This window comes from Calliphora vicina, chromosome 1 (assembly GCF_958450345.1).
Source record: "Calliphora vicina chromosome 1, idCalVici1.1, whole genome shotgun sequence".
NCBI classification, from domain to species: Eukaryota; Metazoa; Arthropoda; class Insecta; order Diptera; family Calliphoridae; genus Calliphora; species Calliphora vicina.
Window position 1 is genome coordinate 66,312,624 of NC_088780.1, and position 24,799 is coordinate 66,337,422.

The 24,799-nt window shown below is 30.7% G+C and overlaps 1 protein-coding gene across 2 annotated transcripts in view; it reads right to left on the bottom strand.

Annotated features, from left to right (window-relative positions):
• The window catches only part of LOC135963175 (endoplasmic reticulum metallopeptidase 1-like), a 421,657-nt gene that overhangs the window by 314,885 nt on the left and 81,973 nt on the right, over positions 1-24,799 (bottom strand). For both annotated transcript variants that reach the window (XM_065514948.1, XM_065514947.1), the window contains exon 6: positions 2,876-3,151. In XM_065514948.1, coding sequence (XP_065371020.1) covers positions 2,876-3,151 — 276 coding nt within the window. The remainder of the gene's footprint in view (positions 1-2,875; positions 3,152-24,799) is intronic.

The following is a 24,799-nucleotide window of genomic DNA, read 5'->3' on the forward strand; positions in this document are numbered from 1 at the left end:
TTTTGTTTAAATGATCATAGAATCCGATTTAAGTTATTACTGAAAGAAAAATTGACCACGCCAATTTTGTTTCGATATATCGCAGGACGCCTTGACCGATTTAACTAATTTTTTTAATGTTCGCAATACATAGTCCGCAAAAGTTTTTACATAAATAAAAATTATACACGTCCACTTATTAAATACATCTGCAAAATACATCGGTCTCTGATCAATCATATTTCAGACCAAAATTCGATTACTTATATAAAAACTCACAATAGCTTAAATCGATAATAACTTGGCCAATAAGCGTTGAATCATGAAAAGGAACTCGATCTGTGATCACTCATATTTCTGACCAAAAATCGATTTTTTCATATAAAAACTGAAAACATCTAAATTCGCTAATAACTTGAACAATAAGCGTTTAATCAAGAAAAGAACCTCGATCTGTGATAACTCATATTTCTGACCTTGGCCAATAAGCGTTGAATCAAGAAAAGGACCTCGATCTGTGATCACTCATATTTCTGACCAAAAATCGATTTTTTATATAAAAACTCAAAATATCTATTCGCTAATAACTTGGCCAATAAACGTTGAATCAAGAAAAGGACCTCGATCTGTGATCACTCATATTTCTCACCAAAAATCGATTTTTTATATAAAAACTCAAAATATCTATTCGCTAATAACTTGGCCAATAAACGTTGAATCAAGAAATAGACCTCGATCTGTGATCACTCATATTTCTGACCAAAAATCGATTTTTTATATAAAAACTCAAAATATCTAAATTCGCTAATAACTTGGTCAATAAGAGTTTAATCAAGAAATCGAGCTGTTTTTCTTGATTAAACTCTTATTGATGTGATCACTCATATTTCTGACCAAAAATCGATTTTTTATATAAAAACTTAAAATATATAACTTCGCTAAGAGTTGAATCAAGAAAAAGACTTCGATCTGTGATCACTATTATTTCTGACCAAAAACCGATTTTTTATATAAAAACTCAAAATATCTAAATTAGCTAATAACTCGCAATAAGCGTTGAATCAGGAAAAGCAGCTCGATCTGTGATCACTCATATTTCTGACTAAAATTCGATTTTTTATATAAAAACTCAAAATATCTAAATTCGCTAATAACTCTAATAAAATAAGTGTTTAATCAAGAAAAGCAGCTCGATCTGTGCTTACTCATATTTCTGGCAAAAAATCGATTTTTTGTATAAAAACTCACAATTTCTAAAATCGCAAATAACTTGGCCAATAAGCGATTAATCAAGAAAAGGACCTCGATCTGTGATCACTTATGTTTCTGACAAAAAAAAAAAACGATTTTTTATATAAAAACTCACAATATCTAAAATCGCTAATAACTTGGCCAATAAGCGTTTAATCAAGAAAAGGAGCTCGATCTGTGATCACTCATTTTCAGACCAAAATTCAATTACTTATATAAAAACCCAAAATATGTACATTGATTTACATGTATTCTGTTGTTGCAAGACTTAGATTTTTGCCAACAAACTTAGGTTCTTTGTCTCTCAGTAGCGCTTCTAGGTATATTTTATTCTATGTCCTATATGAATAAAAATTATCATTCAATAATACGTTTTTTTTTTCTTTTGAACTATTTTTACCCTTTCCAAACCGCTCTCACAAATTCACAAATCGAACACAAGCATTTTTTAACTTGGACAGGACAACGTCTGTCGGGTCAGCTAGTAATATATAAAATAATGGAATAACTACGATACATTGTTTAATCTGCTTGTAATAGTGAAAGCATGATATACAAAAATACAAAGTAGTTTCATTTTCTCTTTATGTCAACCTAATTAAGCATTTAACAATAAAGGGGATTTGAAGTTTATATATATTCATTAAACTTAATCCGATTTTGCATTTATTGAAGTATAGTTACTTCAAAATTGAGCAGCAACACAAGTCTGGCCAAGGTTTTCAATTCCTGAGTATCGTTAGCATAAGGATTTAGTTTATGCTGGATTGTGGTTATACAGTAATTTTGACTTACCTGCACAACAAACTTTGCACGATATTTTCTGCAGGTAAGATAAAAATGCAGTTAACCTTAATGCACTTACGTGCTCATTGATGCTGGTAAGTGCATTTAAGTTTACTGCCCAAAAAAGCAGCAAACGGCAAATAATTTACATGAAGCTTTGTGATTTTTCCGTCTAAACATATCGACAAATTTGTTATTTTAGCTACGTTTCAAATTATTAAGAAGTTGCAAACTTCTCATTTTTCCAAAATCGTATTTTCCTTATTTTGTTTTGATTTAATTTTGTATTAGGCAGCTAAATGAAATTTTTTTCATGAAAACCAGTTATAGCTTCTAAAAGTATTATGCACTTATCTCAAATGTGCAGGTATGAACAATGCACTTAAATTAACGAATTTATATGGAGTTTGGAAAATAAATATACAAAACACAAGCTTGTTCTTATTTATTTGCAAATAAAATATCTAAATTTATACTGCATACTTTAGGGAGCTTTTTTATTACATTGACTGGACTCAAACAAAAATTTTCCGAGTTTTACCCGGAATTCTTGAATTTTTTTTCTTTACAAACCATCTCCTGAAAATTTCGAAACCAATAAAAAAAAAAACAGACAAATCGCTCCACCCGTTCTCACGTGATGCCATTACATACATGGACCATTTCATTTTTATATATATAGATTTTCTCTATTATTCGATCAGATAATCCATAAAAAATATTATTCGAATAATTTACTATAATATATTGTTAACAATGAAGTAAAATATAAAATTTATAAAAAAATATACATACAATAAATACATGCATATAAACTATTTGTTAAAATTTTAGATCAAATGATTTACAAATTACTTACTTGGACAATTCCTAGTTCGTCTGTATCGGCTAAAGTTTTCGTTAGCTCCAATATATTGCATCCTGTATGTTGAATGCTACCATTTGGCAAATAATCTAATGAATCATATTTTGTATGATAACGATGTCCATTAATGATGTAGGCAAAATCAAGTCCTGGTAAACCACCAAAATTAGAAAAAATTCTGTAGTCTGTGTCAGAGGGGATGAGCCCCGAATCAAAAATTTCTTCTGCAGCTACTTGAGCACTTGGATACGGTGCTGAATTTGCGTACATCTAGAAATAAGTTTTAAAATAAAAAACATATTATGTACATATGTATGTATGTATGTATGTATGTATGTATGTATGTATGTATGTATGTATGTATGTATGTATGTATGTATGTATATAAGACCGAAATTCCTTCATGAAAATCGATATTCTTAATCTACTCTAAAAAAAAATTTTAGTGTACAACACTTAAATAGTGATGAACGCAAAATGGGGTCTCAAATCGTTTTTTCGTTTTTTTTAAGCAAAATGCATTTTTACAAAAAAAAAAATAATCTTACTTTAGTAATTTGCCTCTAACTCAAGCAGTTCTTTACGGATTTGAACCTAATTACATGCATTAGAAAGCAAACATTCTTACAAAAAAAACATAAAAAATATTATAATTGCACTGCAAAAACATGGTCACGCAACTACATTCGGTCGACGACTGAAAAAACTAGCGAAAGTTTTTGACGTTGCTAGAAAATAAGGTTGCCATGTGAAAAACTCGGTTAAGGGTCGAAAAAAATTGTTAACTGAGATTTTATTCACATTGTTCAAAGGTGCCCATCTTCGGCACGTTCGAAAAAACTATATTTCAATTCAAACATTTATCACATATTGAACTGGTTTCAATTATTTCATAATTGAATCAAGTATTCATGTGCTTAAAAACAAAATTTTCTGATATTTTCTATTGAGTTTTGAATTGGATAATTTTGACAATTGAATATACAATTTTCTTTATTGGTTGAACTTTAAACACAAAAATTATTGAATAGATAATTTTCGTAATTGAAGACAAATTTTTGTTATTTTTTGTGTTTTCAATTACGAAAATTATCTATTATTTATTCAATAATTTTTGTTTTTAAAGTTCAACCAATAACGAAAATTGTATATTCAATTGTCAAAATTATGGAATTCAAAACTCAAAATTCAATAGAAAATATCAGAACATTTTGTTTTTGAGCACATGATAAATATTTGAATTAAACGGTTTAAAAGATAGTTTTGTCTGTGTATGGTAGACAATTTTAAAATAATGATTTTGGTGTAAATAACAGTAGCATTCTGTTAAGAAAAACTGCAGTTTTAGTTGAAATGATGAGAAGTAAACGTAAAAGTGCCTGCTCTTCATCAAAATAAGATTGTGTAATATGTAGGAGCTATAAGAAAAATGTGTCAAATTAGTCTAAAAAGGAAAATTAGTCGTAGCTAACTTCACTGCACAAAAAAATATTTGCGAATTATCATAAAGCTTTCAACTGTTTGTTTTAAAACTTTTATTATAAATTGCATTTGGATTTAAAAGATGTCTGCAATCAAATACAATAAATTTCAGCCTTGGATAGTGGGTTTGTATGATGAGTTGCGTGGTCACACTGAGTTCAATATTTTTCTAGTCAAAACAATTTGATACAACAAATCCAGAAATATACCAAAATGCTTTTAGGGATGGGCAAAATATATCGATAGATACGGATAAATACATCATAATCTCTGGAGACCCTATTCCCGCGGCGACAATTTCAGGTCGCGGTGAATTGAATGCTACTGAGATCCAGGTTAGTTCCGAGCTAATCTGCAAGCTACTGGCGATCAACAACCTGCAGGAGGAGATTTGGGGAAACCTAAAACATCCGAATGCGCACAGAGTGTATCCTCTAAGAAAGGATATAAGAATAAAAGCAGCGAGGTGCCTCTGAACTTCAACCCAAGCTCCTCGAAAGCTGCCTTGGCCGTACCTACAGAGGATCTGTAAAAACCCCTGCTTTGGGAGCTGCTAGCTTGATAACTCTGGATACAGCTAACCCAGTACCGATTGTCAGCAAGAGTACTGCGGACAAGATTTCGGGTACTCAAGCGAACAAGACTGCGGGTTCCCAAGCTGTGCCTCCAGTCCAACAGGGCGACAAAAACCATACCTCCAAGCACGTAACACCAGCAAAGAGGGCCTTTTTGAGACGGCGAGCCGCCGAGAAATTCTTGGATCGGCTAGGTAATAAACCTGTCGAGTCCCTTTCGTCCGATGATTTATCATCGCTCAACTGGGAAAAATCCATCATGGCTGATCTGCAGAATCCTCCTCTTGCGTCCAAGGACGTCAACGTTCTGAGGAGGAGACACAAGCGCAGAGCTAGCGGCCCGTGCTCGTCCGAAGCCTCAACGATCGTTTGACAGATCCTTCAGCGAGGTGGCCAAAGATCATCTTGTTCGCGATCCATATCTCACTCAAATTGGGATATAGTGCACAGAAAGCTGATGGGAGTATTATGGCGAGTTCTCAAGGAGAACCCGGTACCCCCCCCCCCCTCATTGCGAAGATGCCGGTTGGCATCGGGGTCGGGTAAAACTGATGGCTTGTTCAAACTCGCGGTCTGTCCTGCTCTTTAAGCACGCGGTCGCCCTGTTGGGTGGCCTTTGGGAAGGAGCTAGACTGGACGTGGTCTCTATTGACGAGATACCACGCTGGCCTAGGTCCACTGCCCGTGTTCCCGCCAAACCGTCGAAATCGGGGGAAATTCTACAAATCCTTCGGATCGGAAATCCTGACATCCCAACACATGACTGGATGGTTGCCAAGGTCTCCGAATCCGAGGGTGGATACATAACGATCATCATGAACCAAGAGTCCCTAGCGCCTATTCGGAAAAATCTGGGAAAGGTCTACTACGTCTTCGAGTCGGTCTTTCTTAGAGTTTACCGAGGGGATGATAGGGACAAACCGGTTCAGGATGACAATGAACCTACTCCCGAAGACATGTCTTGCGATGAGACTACCAGGGGGGTTACTCTCTATAGCCTAGTACTCTGTTCATATTTGCGAAAAAGTATGGTTTTTTCATGCGAAAAATTTTACATGCTCTTTGACAGCTAGCTGTTCGTGCGAAAGAAGTGCTGCGTATGTTATTTCGTGTGGAAAAATAAGGTTGCCAGATGTATTTCACATGCTTATTCGCATCGCAAAAAAATGTGTTTAAAATGTTTTTATTTAAAAGTTTTGACATTTCATTTCGGTATTGTTTATTTTGTGGTACCAGTGTTGCTTATTTTTCAACTTATTTTGCGAAAGCGTTTTCGTAGACGATACAGAATACTAAATTGTGTTCTTATCGCATTTACCTTTCGCAACGAACTTGCTTTTGCATCGCAATAATTATATTGCTCAAGAGGACACCCACTCCAACTCTGAAATGGTGGGTGAATTTTTTGGGCCATTGGACTAGGTACTTGACGAGGACGCCCTGTTGGACTCTGACCATGGAGACGTCAACGTCACAATCATACCGAAACACGGAGATAGTGAAGGTAACTCAAATTAACCTTCACCACTCCAAAGCAGCTTCGGCTCCCTTCTCCTCCGGATGACTGAGAAAGGGGAGGAGCTCGCACTTATCCAAGAACCCTGGATCCATCGAGAAGGGGCCAGCGGATTAGGTGCCAAAGACCATAAGCTATTATACATGAAAGACTCAGGTAACATAAGATCATTTATAGTAGCTAGGAATAATCTCAATATCTTCATTCATTCTGATTACAGCGATGAAGATACTGTGGTAGCGGCCTGGGAAACTGGTGTAGGAACTATACTAGTGATATCAAACAACATGGCACATGACCACAGCGAACCACCACCTCAATAGCAAGGTCCGAGACATAATTGAAAGGGCAAGAGTTGAGAATCTGCCGGTTATTATTGCAGCTGATGCCAATGCACATCATATTGTATGGGGCAGCTCGGATACCAACGTAAGGGGTGAGACGAATTCATTCTTTGCAATAACATAGACATAGTCAATACTGGTTCAGAACCAACCTTTGTAGTTACTAACAGAAGGGAGGTTCTTGATTTAACGCTAGTTAGTTCTAGGCACTCAGATCTTATCAGTGGATGGAGAGTATCGAACGCTTGAGAATTTCATCAGAGGAATCGCTTCTTGCTATCCCCAAGTGGATAACAGACAGAAAGCTTTTCGCCCAAGGACACCCCTAAACAGGTTAATTTATATTTATTTTCCGATAGAATCATTAAAATAACGAATTAACTCGGATTAAAAATAATACACGTCCAATTTCAATCACAGTGTGATGAACAGCGGACGAAGATGACAAGATCCAGACTATAAACTGGCAGTCCCAGTACCATCATAGGATACAGTGGATCAATCACCCGCCTATCTGAAATATAAATGATTAATGAAACTAATGCAAGAGAAATAGAAAACATATCCCGTACATTGATGACAACCTTTGGCACACGAAAACGGATACGAATTGGACAATGGAGCGTTAGAACGCTAAGTGAAACATCAAGACTTGCTGAATTAGAGGCATGAAATGGTGAAATTTAATGTTGCCATTCTGGGTATTAGTGAAATGCGGTGGTGTGGAAATGGGCAAATAGTATCTACAAATGGAAATATGGTATTGTACAGCGGGAAAGAGAACAGATGCGAAAGTGGAGTTGCATTTGTAATATCCAAAGATTTAAAATCAACCTTACATTCATGGAATCCTATATCGGATCGAATTATAACAACTCGTTTCTTTAGTAAGGTTGGGATATATATCACCATTGTTCAATGTTACGCACCAACGGAATATGCTGACGATCCAGTCAAGGACGAATTTTACAACCAATTAACTTCTACGGTACATAATATTCCAAACCGCGACATACTTATCCTCACTGGAGATTTTAATGCTAAAATTGGAAATGACAACCATGGCATATCCCAAATCATGGGAACACATGGCATGGGAACTATGAACAAAAATGGTGAGCGGTTCATAGAATTCTGCCAGACCTTCCAATTAGTTATTGGTGGTTCAATCTTCCCTCACAACAACATTCATAAATATACGTGGACATCTGCAAACGGTAATACTCAAAATCAAATAGATCACATTTGCATTCGCCGTAAATGGAGAGGATCATTAATAGACATGCGCACTAAAAGAGGTGCTGATATAGACAGTGACCACGAGCTAGTAGTGGCGACAGTAAGAATTAAATTAAAAAACGAAATCATGCTGTGAAGGATGTAAATGGTCAAATGCTTACGAACGTATAAGAACAAACACAAATATGGAGGCAACATTTCGAGGAAATCAGCAACATTGTCGATGACAACACAGAAAGCTCCTCACAAACAGATGCGCCTTCAACTACCAACGACATAATATCTACAGATCCCCCTAGCATTGAGGAAATCACATGCGCTGTACGAAAACTGAAAAGAAACAAAGCGCCGGGTAAAGATGGTATACCCCCAGAATTACTCCAAACTAAACCAATAATTTACGGCCCTATGCTCCTTATAGGAACAACAGGAATTAATATATATATATAAACCAATAATAGCAGCAGAAATCATCCAAACACTCCGTGTAATAATAGATCAATCGGTCGAATGGCGAACACCGCTCTATTTAGTATTTATAGACTTCGCAAAAGCATTTGACTCAATAAAACGTAGTGCGATATGGGATGCATTAAAGGCAACAAAATTGATAAATTTGATCAAAGCTATGTACAACAATAGCACACTCCAAGTTCGATACAATGGCATGATCAGTGAATCTTTCATGACAAACGCTGGAGTTAAACCAGGTTGCCCTTTATCTCCATTATTGTTTGCCGTTGTTTTGGACGAGATTATGATACAAGTATGCAGTAAAAGAAGGGGAATTATCTGGGATCTCCAAAACCACCTAGAAGATTTGGATTTTGCTGACGATATTTGCCTCATATCACACAAGTTCAATGATATACAGAGCAAAGTAAATGATTTGGTTGCTTTCACAAATAGAGTTGGGCTGGAAGTAAATATTTCCAAAACACATGCAATGCGTATAAATAACACTATACCACGGTAGTACAAGACCAACGCATAGAATATGTTAAATCTTTCTGTTATATAGGATGCATGACTTCGATAGATGGAGGAGTGGAAGAAGACGTGTCACTCAGACTAAATAAGGCAAGGTCAGCTTTTGGTCGGTTGAATAAAACGTGGAGATCCCCCCAAATCTCGAAGAATACAAAAATCCGTATTTTCAATGCCTGTGTGAAATCCACACTATTGTATGGAATCGAAACATGGCTTATGACAAATACTATAGCTAGAAGACTGCAAGTTTTCATAAACAAATGTTTGCGCATAATATGTTACATTTTTTGGCCTAACGTTATCACCAATATTGAACTCTGGCAACTAACAAACGTAGAGCCCCTAATTCGCCAAATAGAAAGACGAAAGTGGAAATGGATAGGCCACACATTGAGAAGACATCACACGGACTGCATTAGAATGGAATCCCCAAGGTTGCCGATGCTCAGGTCGCACAGTGGGGGATCTGAAAAAAAAGTGGAAATAAATCTGTAACTTCTAAACGAATAGCCCGATTTTAATAAAATTTCCCATGGCTATAGAGGATAAGTTTAAGTTTTGAATTTGGGCTTAAACAACCAAGGGGGGGCCGAGCCACAATGCCCCAAAGTGGGGCACCTCGGGTATATCAAAAATTAAAAATGATGCCAAATTTTTGTTTGCGATCCGATTTGAAAGATTTTTATATATATGGAATGTACTAGACGAGATCTACAAAAAACATTGCTTTAGCCATATATTATCTCTTATAGTTTACGAGTTATTCGCATTTGAAAAGTAAAATTTTATTTTTTTTGCCTACCTTGGTCTGCCATTTTGCTAATAACGGATCCAATTCTTCTTGAAGTATCTTTTTTTGAATTAACAACAAATTTATTAATAATCTTAAGAAAGAATTGTTAGAAAATATCTACTGAGTCAAAAGTTATGTGCATTCAAACTTAAAAAAAATAAAAAACTCGTTTTTTCGCCATTTTTTTTTCGAAAAAAGTACCTACATTAATTTTAAATTATACAGAAAATGAGAAAAAAATAAATAATGTGTTTATATTTTTCTGAAAGATAACATTTCGGGAAATATTATAAAAGCAAAATAATATCAAAATTCGTATTATTGCGTGGTCCAGAGCCTTCCGAAGTAGACCTATTTTTTATGTAAATTTCAACTTTAGACAACATGTTCTAAAATCGCATAGCTGCTTTCAAAAAATTAAGACCAGTTTTGTATGTCCCAATCTGTTCTTCAATATAATGCAAAGGGATTTCATAGCCCCGAGCTTGGTACCTTCAATAGATCCAAAAATCAAAAAAATCCCAATTTTGAGATTTTTGAAAAGTTTTTTGGGAATTGTGGGATTCTCAATAACAAATCTAAATCCAAATTTCACTTTTGCATTCCGACAAAAAATTTCTATATAATTGTAAAATTTAATTAAAAAATATTCATAAACCAAAAAGTTATAGCAGTTTAAAAATTTAAATGTTCAACAAAAAATAAAAAAAAAATTTATCTTTTTTTTTTGCAAAAACTCTTCTATGATGTTTTTAATTTTCAATATATTTAAACATTTTTGAAAAGAAGATGCAATTTCCAAAATATTGATGTGTAATATGTCTACCTTATTTTGTCCACGTGTCACAGTAATGAACGAATGATTAACATGTCTAGTGAAATTTCATCACCAAGTTATTTTCTTCCATAACAACTTCAATGTTAGGTACTTATATAATACATAAGTACAAACATTAAGCGATTGCAACTCTTTTTTAACAATGAATCCCAGGTATAATACGAAATACCTGGGATATCCCTAAAACATATTTCATATATAATACTATTTTTTTACTGCTGGTAATAGAACAGGTAAATTTCCAAATATACCTTCACCTATATAAACGTTGACTACAGGTAACCTATTATATGAAACTCATGAAGAATAATTAATATATAATCATACTCAATCCACAATTGACATTAGTTATAATTAGCTAAAGATGACGATCACATTAAAAAAAAACTTTGTCCTCCATTTTACTTAAACATAAAACTGATCAATTTCAAGATAAAGTCAACCTCATATTGAAATTTATCGAAAGTACGCATAATAATAAAGTGGATAAAACGGAATTATGTAAAATCGAAAAGTTTGTTAAATCCTTTGACATAAAATGGAAAACCGTAAAATTTTCTGCTACGAAATTGAATCCAAATATTGTGATTGGTTGGATGAAAATATAGAATTTTATGTGTCCACGTCTGCCTTTGGTGCTCCCCGTAAGGAATACATGGAATTGTGCCCAAAATCCAAGAAAAAGCGGTTATCGGATTCACTATCAACCCTGTCTACTGAGGAAGTTTCGGATACATTTAAGGTTATGTTAAAGCAAGAAAAACAGCCTTTGGAAGCTGTTAAAATCGCTGATATTCTTCCGAATGCATCGCCTAGACGATTAAAACGAATTGTTAAGAGCATACCTACACCATCATCTAATACTGCTTTTACCGAAGAAGAGGCTATTGCGCTTATGTTGCAGCTGGGACTAAGCCGTGATAATTATATAACTTTAAGAAAGGCATTGTTGGGAAAAGGAGTTGAAGTGTTACCATCATATGGCTCAATTCAGGAAAAGAAAAAGAGTATTATACCATCACCTATTGAAGTTACTGATCGGAAAGCTAGAATTGGACTCTCCACTCTACTCGAAAATACAGCATTAAGGATTGCTTGCGACTTTTCTACAGAACAGCTCAACAAAATAAATACTTATGATCTGCAACTAATCTGTAAGTGGGGATGTGATGGCTTATCATCACTTTCGGAATATAAGCAAACTACATCGAGTCAAACATCATCAGAGTATAAAAGTGTATTTATGTCATCATTGGTTCCATTATGAATTCGGAAGTATGCTGCCAGTGATTCTCCATCAACTAGTTTTGAGGATATATGGATTAATTCAACTCCTGGATCGAAAGCCTTTTGTAGGCCAATATGTTTCGAATATACAAAAGAAACAAAGATTACGACACAAGATTTGATCAACTTAATTGAATCTGAAATTAAAGTCTTGGTACCGGTTACAATCCAAATAGCTCAATATTTGATCGATGGAAAAGTCAGCAACGCCATAACAGGAACATCATCTACTTGGAACTGTTCCATATGTGGTGAAAAAAAATCGGAATTTTCGAATATATCCAAGGAAAGAACAATTAACGAGGAAGTGCTCAAATTCGGAATATCTCCTCTACATGCCTGTATAAGATTTCTTGACCATTTTCTACATCTGGCATATGATTTAAAATATAGAAGCATACCAGAAAATATCAATAAATCAGTAAATAAAAATGAAGAACTGATGGAAATGAGAGCCACGGAGAAAAGAAGAATTCAAGAAGAATTCAAAAAGCAGATTGGATTAAACATTGATAAACCACTCGTAGGATATGGAAGCACAAATGATGGAAACACAGCTAGACGATTTTTCAAAGATTTTGAAACAACCTCAGATATAACGGGAATTACTGAAAAAAGTCAATATTATTTTAATGGCAATAAATAGTAAGCACAAAGTGAATGCAACAAAATTTGACGAGTATTCCACAGAAATTTCAAAACTTCTATTATCGTTGTACCCTTGGAAAGAAATGACACCAACAGTACATAAAGTATTATGTCATGGAAAAATCATAATTGAACATAATATTTTGCCCTTAGGAGAACTTACAGAAGAACCCCAAGAATCGAGAAATCGAAAAAACATTACTTGTTTCTTCAGTTTTTTGTTTATTTATCAAATATTTCACATGAAATGTATGCTATGAAATCTACCTGTTCTATTAGTAGTATTAAAAAAGTAGTATTATGTATGAAATATGTTTTAGGGATATCCCAGGTATTTCATATTATACCTGGGATTCATTGTTAAAAAAGAGTTGTAATCGCTTAATGTTTGTACTTATGTATTATATAAGTACCTAACATTGAAGTTGTTATGGAAGAAAATAACTAGACATGTTAATCATTCGTTCATTACTGTGACACGTGGACAAAATAAGGTAGACATATTATACATCAATATTTTGGAAATTGCATATTCTTTTAAAAAATGTTTAAATATATTGAAAATTAAAAACTTCATAGAAGAGTTTTTGCAAAAAAAAAGATACATTTTTTTTTGGTTTATGAATATTTTTTAATTAAATTTTACAATTATATAGACATTTTTTGTCGGAATGCAAAAGTGAAATTTGGATTTAGATTTGTTATTGAGAATCCCACAATTCCCAAAAAATTTTTCAAAAATCTCAAAATTGGGATTTTTTTGATTTTTGGATCTATTGAAGGTACCAAGCTCGGGGCTATGAAATCCCTTTGCATGATATTGAAGAACAGATTGGAACATACAAAACTGGTCTTAATTTTTGAAAGCAGCTATGCGATTTTAGAATATGTTGTCTAAAGTTGAAATTTACATAAAAAATAGGTCTACTTCGGAAGGCTCTGGACCACGCAATAATACGAATTTTGATATTATTTTGCTTTTATAATATTTCCCGAAATGTTATCTTTCAGAAAAATATAAACACATTATTTATTTTTTTTCTCATTTTCTGTATAATTTAAAATTAATGTAGGTACTTTTTTCGAAAAAAAAAATGGCGAAAAAACGAGTTTTTTATTTTTTTTTAAGTTTGAATGCACATAACTTTTGACTCAGTAGATATTTTTTAACAATTCTTTCTTAAGATTATTAATTCAAAAAAAGATACTTCAAGAAAATCGGGAAAGAATTGGATCCGTTATTAGCAAAATGGCAGACCAAGGTATGCAAAAAAAATAAAATTTTACTTTTCAAATGCGAATAACTCGTAAACTATAAGAGATAATATATGGCTAAAGCAATGTTTTTTGTAGATATCGTCTAGTACATTCCATATATATAAAAATCTTTCAAATCGGATCGCAAACAAAAATTTGGCATCATTTTTAATTTTTGATATACCCGAGGTGCCCCATTTTGGGGCATTGTGGCTCGGCCCCCCTTGTTTGTTTAAGCCCAAATTCAAAACTTAAACTTACCGACACCTCCTCTATAGCCATGGGAAATTTTATTAAAATCGGGCTATTCGTTTAGAAGTTACAGATTTATTTCCACTTTTTTTTTAGATCCCCCACTGTGGGCCGTCCAAAGAAAACCTGGCACAGAACAGTTCTAAGGGAACTTAATATCCAAAACAAATCGTTTGACGAAATAAAAGTTATATGTAATGATAAAATAAGTTGGAATTTTCTTGTAAAAGCCCTATGTTCCCAAGTGGAATGAATAAAGGAAAAAACACCTGTTTATTAATTACGCGAAAGGACGCTTTTATTTTAATAATATTATTAAATAAAAAATCAAAACAAGAACTAAAAGACAGATAGGTGAAAATTCTTTACTTTTTTATTGAACTTTGTCCATTAACTATTAAATAAAGATCAAGAGTGTTAACTAAAGTATTTACAACTACTCTTTAATGAGTCTCTTTAACGAAAATAGTGAGCGACTACAAATAAAATTAACCCATTAATTATACCCAAGATTATTCAACCATTAAATAAAGATAATATATCCTAAATACAGGTTGGAATGGAGCGGTATGTTACAGTATTAAAACGGGCACGAAGTCCCAAGTCTTCGAAAGCGGCACCCTTGGCTAAATTATATAAGGATAGTGAACCTGCTAGACTAAACAATGAAAATTGTTTTTCTATTCTGGAATGTGAAACAGATGAATCAGTAAATAAAATTAACTCTACTTGAGAGAAAATAATTCAAACTCACTGGTTCAGAGCCTGATCTCATTAATAGGAGAGAACTCTTTTTACGTTATCCCAATCAAGAAAGACACAATTCACGAAACTAAAATACAGGTCAATAGCGAAAATGATTATAGAAAGTTTGTAACATATTTTGAAACTCAAAAGAAATGTTTTTACACTTATCAGCTGAAAGGAAGCAAAGGTCTACAAGTTGTAATAAAGGGTATTGACTGTAATGGCCCCGTCCAATGTATGAATTGCCAAGAATATGGACATACCAAGGCATATTGCAAATTGCCACCCGTATGTGTCATTTGCGGGGAGTTGCATAACACATCCCAATGTAACAAATCCAAAGATGATCCTAAAATTAAAAAATGCAGCAATTGCGGAGGTAACCACACAGCAAACTACAAGGTTTGCCCTGTCTACTCAATTGTTAAAAAATCACATAGCCAGAAACCGAAGATTTTCCCCGCTCAGCCATTAAATAACATTAATTTGAACTACCCCCCGTTGCAACAGACATTTGACAACAAAGAAACATATGCAAATATACTTAGAAACAACCAAACTCAGACGCAAGTCCGTCAACCCCAAAACGAAAATTTGAACCCAGAGCTAAGAGACCAAACGCCAATCTTCAATTTTACCCGACTAGAATCTACAATAGAAACTAGTAGTATAAATATGAGGTTTCTGGGCCGATTTAGAGGAATTTTTTTCCTCTAAACTGGCAGAGAAGAGGAATATTGAAAATTTTTATGTGGAATTTTTGGCAGAGAAGAGGAATATTGAAAATTTTTATTTTTTGGCAGCGAAAATTTGATGACGAAGAATTTTTGGCAGAGAAAAAGGCAGCGACAATTTGTAAATTTTTGTTTTCTTGCTTCAGGTAATTTGAGTAATGTAGAAAAATGCTTTGTGTGTTGTATTGTGTGGAATTGATTTTGTTTTTTTAATTTCATTAGTTTTGTTGTACTATTGTGTAGATGCTTTTAATGCAGTTTTAATATGAGGGTTTATTTTCTTTTAATTAGTCTACATTAGGGTATACAATTTTTAATGGGATAATTTTTTTGTTTTTATTCACATTAAACATATTCAAATCTAGAATACTTTTAAAATTAGTATATGGCTCAATATTTACACAACGAACGTAAATTAACATTCTTATCAATTTGAAATTACAAAACGAAAATAGAATTTTAAAGCATACGCCACTTAAATTGTACATCATAATGGCAAATATAACCACAAAAATTAAAAATCTCCTCAGTATAACATAAAATCTAAACAATTTTCATAGAAGCAAATATAACCACGAAAAATCTCTTTATTCAAATAAAAATTTAAATAACTATAACAGGTCTCACTAAGCCTTTAATTCACAAGTCTCCACTAAATATAACTTTAAAAGTAAAATAAAATGTTAATAAAAGTCTTTAATTTAACCAAATTTTAAGAAAAAATATGAATTACCTACTTAAAACAATATAAAATAAATCCCTACACCAGTTTTACAAATTTCAAACATTTTAATCTCAGAACAAGGTCTCAGATATAAAAATAAATTCACAAAATAAATATTTTAATCCAAATTTCAAGAAACAAATACCAATTATTTAACTGCTACAAATCAATAATAAATTATATTCAAACTTAGTTTTCAGTCTTTATTTGGGAATTGAACTTTCAACCTCCTAATTGATAAATTAGCTCATTACCAAATAGCCTGTCGAGTCATCTCAACTATATAATAATAACTTAATAAAATTCTGGTTATTGAAATTACTTTTTAAACACTAAACAACAATATTAGATGTATAACAAGGTCTCATTAAAAATAATTACAAGTCTCCACTTATTATAACTCCACTAAAACATAATTTTAACAATCAATGAAATCCCCTATAAAGTAAATAAAATTATCAATTAATGAAATGAAGAATAATAAAAATAGATTAATAATTTTTAATTCAAAATCAAATAAAGATTTCAAAATACAAAAATATAAATTTTAATATTAAACTACCTCAAGAGCATTAATGATCGAAATAATAATAAGGATTCAAAAAGAATTTTCCAGAATTTTCAACACAACATCCATTATAAAATTCTCCACTCAAACCTAACTTTGTCAAACAAATAAAAACCACCCATTTTAATCTCACATTTCTAACACAATATTTTAGATTCAAAAAGCTAATTAAGCTGATAATAAAATTTATCATTTTTAAAACATAAAATTAAATCAACAACAACTTTAACCACAACTTCAAAAATCCAATATCAGAGTCTCCAAAATTTTCAAAGTTTACATCAAAGTCTACATAAAATAAAAATTATTTCAAACTATAAATATTAAAAATTTCTACAATTGCATTACAACTAATGAATAATATATTCAATTAAAGTTTAAAAATTTTCTACTTTTATAATTTTTTACTTTTTACATTTTTACTTTTATAATTTTTTACATTTCTACTTTTATAATTTTTTGCTTTTCTACTTTTTACTTTTTTTACATTTCTACTTTTCTACTTTTTACTTTTATAATTTTTTACATTTCTACTTTTATAATTTTTTACTTTTCTACTTTTTTACATTTCTACTGTTATAATTATTAGCTTTTCTACTTTTTTTACTTTTCTACTTTTATAATTTTTACTTTTTTCTTTTCTACTTTTTTACATTTCTACTTTTATAATTTTTTGCTTTTCTACTTTTTACTTTTTTACATTTCTACTTTTATAATTTTTACTTTTCTACTTTTTACTTTTATAATTTTTTACATTTCTACTTTAATAATTTTTTGCTTTTCTACTTTTTACTTTCTTTACATTTCTACTTTTATAATTTTTAGTTTTCTACTTTTTACATTTTTACTTTTATAATTTTTTACATTTCTACTTTTATAATTTTTTGCTTTTCTACTTTTTTTACTTTTCTACTTCTACTTTTATAATTTTTACTTTTCTACTTTTTTACATTTTTACTTTTATAATTTTTTACTTTTCTACTTTTTTACATTTCTACTTTTATAATTTTTTGCTTTTCTACTTTTTTACTTTTATAATTTTTTACTTTTCTACTTTTATAATTTTTTCTTTTCCACTTTTTTACATTTCTACTTTTATAATTTTTTGCTTTTCTACTTTTTTACTTTTATAATTTTTTGCTTTTCTACTTTTTTTTACTTTTGTATTTCTACTTTTATAATTTTTACTTTTCTACTTTTTACATTTTTACTTTTATAATTTTTTACATTTCTACTTTTATAATTTTTTGCTTTTCTACTTTTTACTTTTCTACTTTTGTAATTTTTACTTTTTTCTTTTCTACTTTTCTACTTTTTTTTACTTTTTTACATTTTTACTTTTATAATTTTTTGCTTTTCTACTTTTTACTTTTTTACATTTCTACTTTTATAATTTTTTGCTTTTCTACTTTTTACTTTCTTTACATTTCTACTTTTATAATTTTTAGTTTTCTACTTTTTACATTTTTACTTTTATAATTTTTTACATTTCTACTTTAATAATTTTTTGCTTTTCTACTTTTTACTTTCTTTACATTTCTACTTTTATAATTTTTAGTTTTCTACTTTTTACATTTTTACTTTTATAATTTTTTACTTTTCTACTTTTTTACATTTCTACTTTTATAATTTTTTGCTTTTCTACTTTTTTACTTTTATAATTTTTTACTTTTCTACTTTTATAATTTTTTCTTTTCCACTTTTTTACATTTCTACTTTTATAATTTTTTACTTTTCTACTTTTTTACTTTTATAATTTTTTGCTTTTTTACTTTTGTATTTCTACTTTTATAATTTTTACTTTTCTACTTTTTACATTTTTACTTTTATAATTTTTTACATTTCTACTTTTATAATTTTTTGCTTTTCTACTTTTTACTTTTTTTACTTTTCTACTTTTATAATTTTTACTTTTTTCTTTTCTACTTTTCTACTTTTTTACATTTTTACTTTTATAATTTTTTGCTTTTCTACTTTTTACTTTTTTACATTTCTACTTTTATAATTTTTTGCTTTTCTACTTTTTTTTACTTTTGTACTTCTACTTTTTACATTTTTACTTCTATAATTTTTTACATTTTTACTTTTATAATTTTTTGCTTTTCTACATTTTTACATTTCTACTTTTATAATTTTTTGCTTTTCTACTTTTCTACTTTTTACTCTTTTTACATTTCTACTTTTATAATTTTTCACTTTTCTACTTTTTACTTTTTTACATTTTTACTTTTATAATTTTTTTACATTTTTACTTTTATCATTTTTTGCTTTTCTACTTTTTTTACATTTCAGAACACATTAATCATAATGAAATAATCCAGACACTTCGATTACGTGAAAAATTCGGCTATGCCGAATCTTATATACCCTTCACCTTTGTTGTGGATGCATTATTATTTTTTATAATTAATATACAGTCAGCGTCTAAAGAAAGTGTACAACTTGTTTTTACATTTAAAACATTTTATTTACATATTAAAAAACTATTTGTTCTCCAGTTCTAGTATATTTAACAAAACATTTAATTGTTCTCTTGCAATATATAAACAAAAACCTAAACTAGTTCAACTGCAACAAAAACAGTAACAACAAAACCAAAAATACTACATTTTTAACGCGTCAAAAGAAAGTATACAGTTTAGGGAAATTAGAACAAAAAACGTGTTTAGTATTTTATTTGACATCTTTTGGGTTTTAAAACAGTTTCAAGCCTCCTTGGCATTGTTTCTACCAATTTTGATGTCACCGATGTTGGGATGTTGAACCACTCTTCCTGCAGGATTTCGTGTAGAGAGTCATTGCTGGTAATATTTCATTTTCTGATCTGTCTGTCCAAATGCTACCACAGATGTTCAATGGGATTAATGTCCGGTGACTGCAGGGGTTGTTCCAGTTGTTTCGGTGTATGATACAACAACCATTCTTTAACAAGTTAAGAAGTATGCTTCCAGATTCGGTCTAGATTTAATTTTCTAATGATGGGTTCCATATTTTCTATAAGAATGTTTAGGTAATCGGTTTTGCTCATCAAACTATCAATAAATATGAGTTTTCCCATGCCACTTGCCGCCATACACCCCCACACCATCACCTAACCACCACCATGCTTTACGGTGGATAGTACATTTTTAGGTCGAACTCTTGATTTTTGCTTCTCTAAATTTTACTCCTTTTTTTACTTCCGAAAATCTCAAACTTGCTTTCGTCCGTAAACAGCACATTATTCCAAAACAATTTTCTTGGTTTTTATACCTGTTTGCGAATTCTCGAAGTCGCTCTTTATTTCGTTTGGAAATGTGGGGTTATTCTCTCGGAACTCCACCATATAGAGCATTTGGGTGTAGCGCTCGGCGAACCGTACTGTTACTAACTCTCACTCCAGACGAATCTGTTAATTCTTCGCATAATTTTACTGCACTTACTGTGAATACTTTCTTCACTGCTTTATGACTTACTTTCTTGTTTCAATTGCAGTTTGTTTTCACATTTTGGTTTTAAAGTTCTCGCGATCAAACAAGAAAACCTACTATCTTAAAATCTCATGAGACTAGCAGCAAGATCCACAAATAATTATAATCTAGGCAAAAATAAAGAATAACAATATATTTTTTTATGTAGCTAGAAAAATCTTATTGCAATTCTAAATGTGTACACTTTTTTCTGACGCGTTAAAAATGGAGTATTTTTGGTTTTGTTGTTACTGTTTTTGTTGCAGTTGAAATAGTTTAGTTTTTTGTTTATATATTGCAAGAGAACAATTAAATGTTTTGTTAAATATACTAGAACTGGAGAAAAAATTGTTTTTTAATATGTAAATAAAACGTTTAAAATGTAAAAACAAGTTGTACACTTTCTTTTGACGCTGACTGTATATGTATGTACATTGCCCACTTTCAGCGTACAGCATCCTAAATTTATCAAGAACACAAAAAACAACAACAACGCCAAACGAAACAAAACACAAAAAGAAAAAACAAAATACGCAAGCCAATGAAACCAACACACATCCAAACATACGTTTAATTGTATAAAAAACAACAACGCCAAAAGAAACAAAACACAAAAGAAAAACAAAATACGCAAAGCATGCACTTCCAAACATACGACAGACAGACGGACATGGCTTAATCGACTCCGCTATCTATAAGGATCCAGAATATATATACTTTATAGGGTCGGAAATGAAAAATGTAGAAATTACAAACGGAATGACAAACTTATATATACCCTTCTCACGAAGGTGAAGGGTATAAAAACATGGATTTTTATAATACATATTGCTTAACAATTTCTATATTACATATGTATGTACGTATTTGAATTGAAATAATTTTTTTATTTTAGAAAACTCGGTCAAGCCCAACCATATAATACCCTACACTAAGTAAATGACCAACAAATTAGGTAACATGACTTCCGTATATATAAAACTTATTTGCAGAGAAATTTGTGTAGATACCTATAAAAATTAAACATTTATGATCGATAAAGTCCAATTTCTGGTGGACATTTGTATGGGGGGCTAGGTAAAATAATGGACCGATTTCAGCCAGTTTCAATAGGATTCGTCCTTGGGTCAAAAAAAAAGAAAAATGCATTTGCCAAATTTTATACAAAAATATCTTCAAAATTCCGACCTGTACTTTGCGCACAAGGGTCAACAACCCAACTCTGTAAAAATGCATTGAAAATTCGTTATCAGATAGAGTTGTGTAGCTCATGAATGACCAAGTTCAATTGAGCTATTCACTCAACTGAGCGAAGTGAATCATTCATCATACTGAGCGTTTTCAGCTCAGCACTGAGCGTTTTCAACTGAGCGGTTTTGTTTTATGCTCATGTTTCTTTCAGTACTCATGAAAGAGCTGCACAAGCACATTCATTTGTCATCTTCAATGTTTCACATGTTTCACTTTACTCGTCAATTCTGTAACATTCTTTCGCTCACTGACATTGAAAAGTGAGTGAGTATTGTGTCCTACAAAAATAAAACGATAATTGGAATGTAGGTTTCTTATGTATGTATGTATGTATGTATGTATGTATGTATGTATGTATGTATGTATGTATGTATGTATGTATGTATGTATGTATGTATGTATGTATGTATGTATGTATGTATGTATGTATGTATGTATGTATGTATGTATGTATGTATGTATGTATGTATGTATGTATGTATGTATGTATGTATGTATGTATGTATGTATGTATGTATGTATGTATGTATGTATGTATGTATGTATGTATGTATGTATGTATGTATGTATGTATGTATGTATGTATGTATGTATGTATGTATGTATGTATGTATGTATGTATGTATGTATGTATGTATGTATGTATGTATGTATGTATGTATGTACGTATGTATGTATGTATGTATGTATGTATGTATGTATGTATGTATGTATGCATGTATGTATGTATGTATGTATGTATGTACGTATGTATGTATGTATATGATCGTATGCTGCCGCGTATATATTTTTGTTTCAAAAACTATTAGAGTTATTCAAATTGTTTTTGTTTTCATGAAGGAATTTTTATATGTGTGCTATTGAATGAATGTGAATTTATTTATGGTATGGTGATGTAGAATGAAATAAAGAAAGAGTATTGCTACAGTTTTTAAGTAAATTTCATAAAATAATAATGAAAAAGGGAAATAAATAATTATTATTGTTAAAATAATAATTGTAATTGAAAGTATGTAATTAGTAAAAAAAATACTATTTCAAAAATACATTAGTGGGATTATATCTAACAAAACACATAATTAAAAAAATACAAAGTACTGACATTCTTAATTAAATTAGCAATATTATTTCAATCACTTTTTTTAGAAAACATATATCTTATGCACTTTTTTACTATACATACTTCCACATGACAGTTTTACGTTATTTTTTATTTTGTAAAACAATAAAATCTTATTCCTTAAATTCAGAAATTCTATTTATATATTGTTATATCATAAAATAATTAAGTTAATGTTGAAAATATACAAATTGTATCACAAAACTATTTTTCTTTCATATTTTTAGTAGAAATTTTGTTGATCATATATATATAAATTGTAAAAGTCAGGTAAAAAATATATATTTTGCCAATTGATAACTAACATTATGTAAATGGGAAAACACCCAAAAAATTGCAACAATATTCATTTTGGTTTAGTTATTGTCACATTTTTATTTTGGATCACAATTATCAGATCATCAAAATATTTTTCCTTTTTCAAATTCCAGTTAATATATTGAGTTTTTTGGTAATTTTATTATTTTGTGGTAAAAGAATACCTTATAGTTAGTGAATGTTCTGCTTAACAAATATTGTCTAAACATTTGGTTAGCATCGGAAATTAGAAATAATAAAAAATTAACTCTTTTTTCCGCAAAAATATTAGTTTAAATAAATAAATATTGTTCGCAGTGTCATCCTGTCAACTATAGAATATGGTCTAACCATCTATGGAAAAGCCCCAAACACACAATTAAGAAAAATTGCTCCAATTTATATCCAATCCATTAGAATTGCCCTTGGCGCTCTAAAAACTACTCCTATTAGGAATTTATTTGCTGAAGCCGGAATATCCACAATTGACCAAAGGTATACAACGCTTACTACAAATTTAATAATTAAAATTATGTTTCCATCTGATCAACACCTTATTTATCGATTATCAAACCTGCTATCACAGCCACCAATGCGCATTCCTTCAACGATCTACAACTCACTTAAATTCGCCTCCGATATTGGTTTGAACATAAAACAGCAATAAGCTTATACACCCACTGAACCACCATGGAAATTGAAAAAGGATAGTTTTATTTCGGATCTTATTAACCTACCTAAAGAATCTACATCCAATTATATATACACTTCACTTTTTAAAGAAATACTTGTAACATACAAAAATTGGAACTTCTTGTATACAGATGGCTCAAAAACAAACTATTCTACAACATTTGCAGTAATAGATAAAACATTAAAAATTGAATTTCTTGCTAGTTTAAATCTTGAATGTTCAATTTTTACTGCAGAATCAACCGCTATTTATTACACCCTCAATAAATATAAAAATCTCCGTGGTAAATATATTATTTGTTCAGACTCAAAATCTACGATAACTGCCACCCAAAACTTAAAAAATAAAAATACAACAATCTCAAAAATAAGAGATATACTAATAAAATACCCCACTAAATTTAAAATAATGTGGATTCCGGGCCACTCTGGTATTAAAGGAAACACCTTAGCGGACGAAGCAGCAAAATTTGCTTCTTCTGCACCAATTTTTTCATATACCTCATTAAATAAGTGCGATGTCAAAAGAGCAATTTCAACATCCATTAAAAAAACTGAATTTGAAGAATGGGCCAACTACCAACACATATACAAAACATTCAACCCAGATAAAAATCCACCAATATTTTCGAATAAAGCTAAAAGAAGTGATCTTCAAAAATATATTAGATTAAGATTAGGACATACCCGCTTAACTGTACAACATTTATTTAATAACTCTAACCAAAACCATTGCCAATTTTGTAATACAACATCAATTCTAAACACAGAACACTTAATTTTCTTTTGTAATTTTATAAAACAAGCTCAGATACATCTTTTTGGTAAAATTTGCTTAGTAGATCTCCTAAAAACTATAAATATAGAAAACATAAAGACTGTAATCTTACTATTAAAATACTGTAATATATACAATCTTATTTAACAAATATTAGGTCAAAAACCTTAGTTGTTAGTACCTATGTAAAAATATTTATTTTGTATTCATAATTTATTATGATTATAAAGTTTTTTATAAATATAAATAAATAAATATATTCAATTAAAGTTTAAAAATTTTCTACTTTTATAATTTTTTACTTTTTTACATTTTTATTTTTATAATTTTTTACAT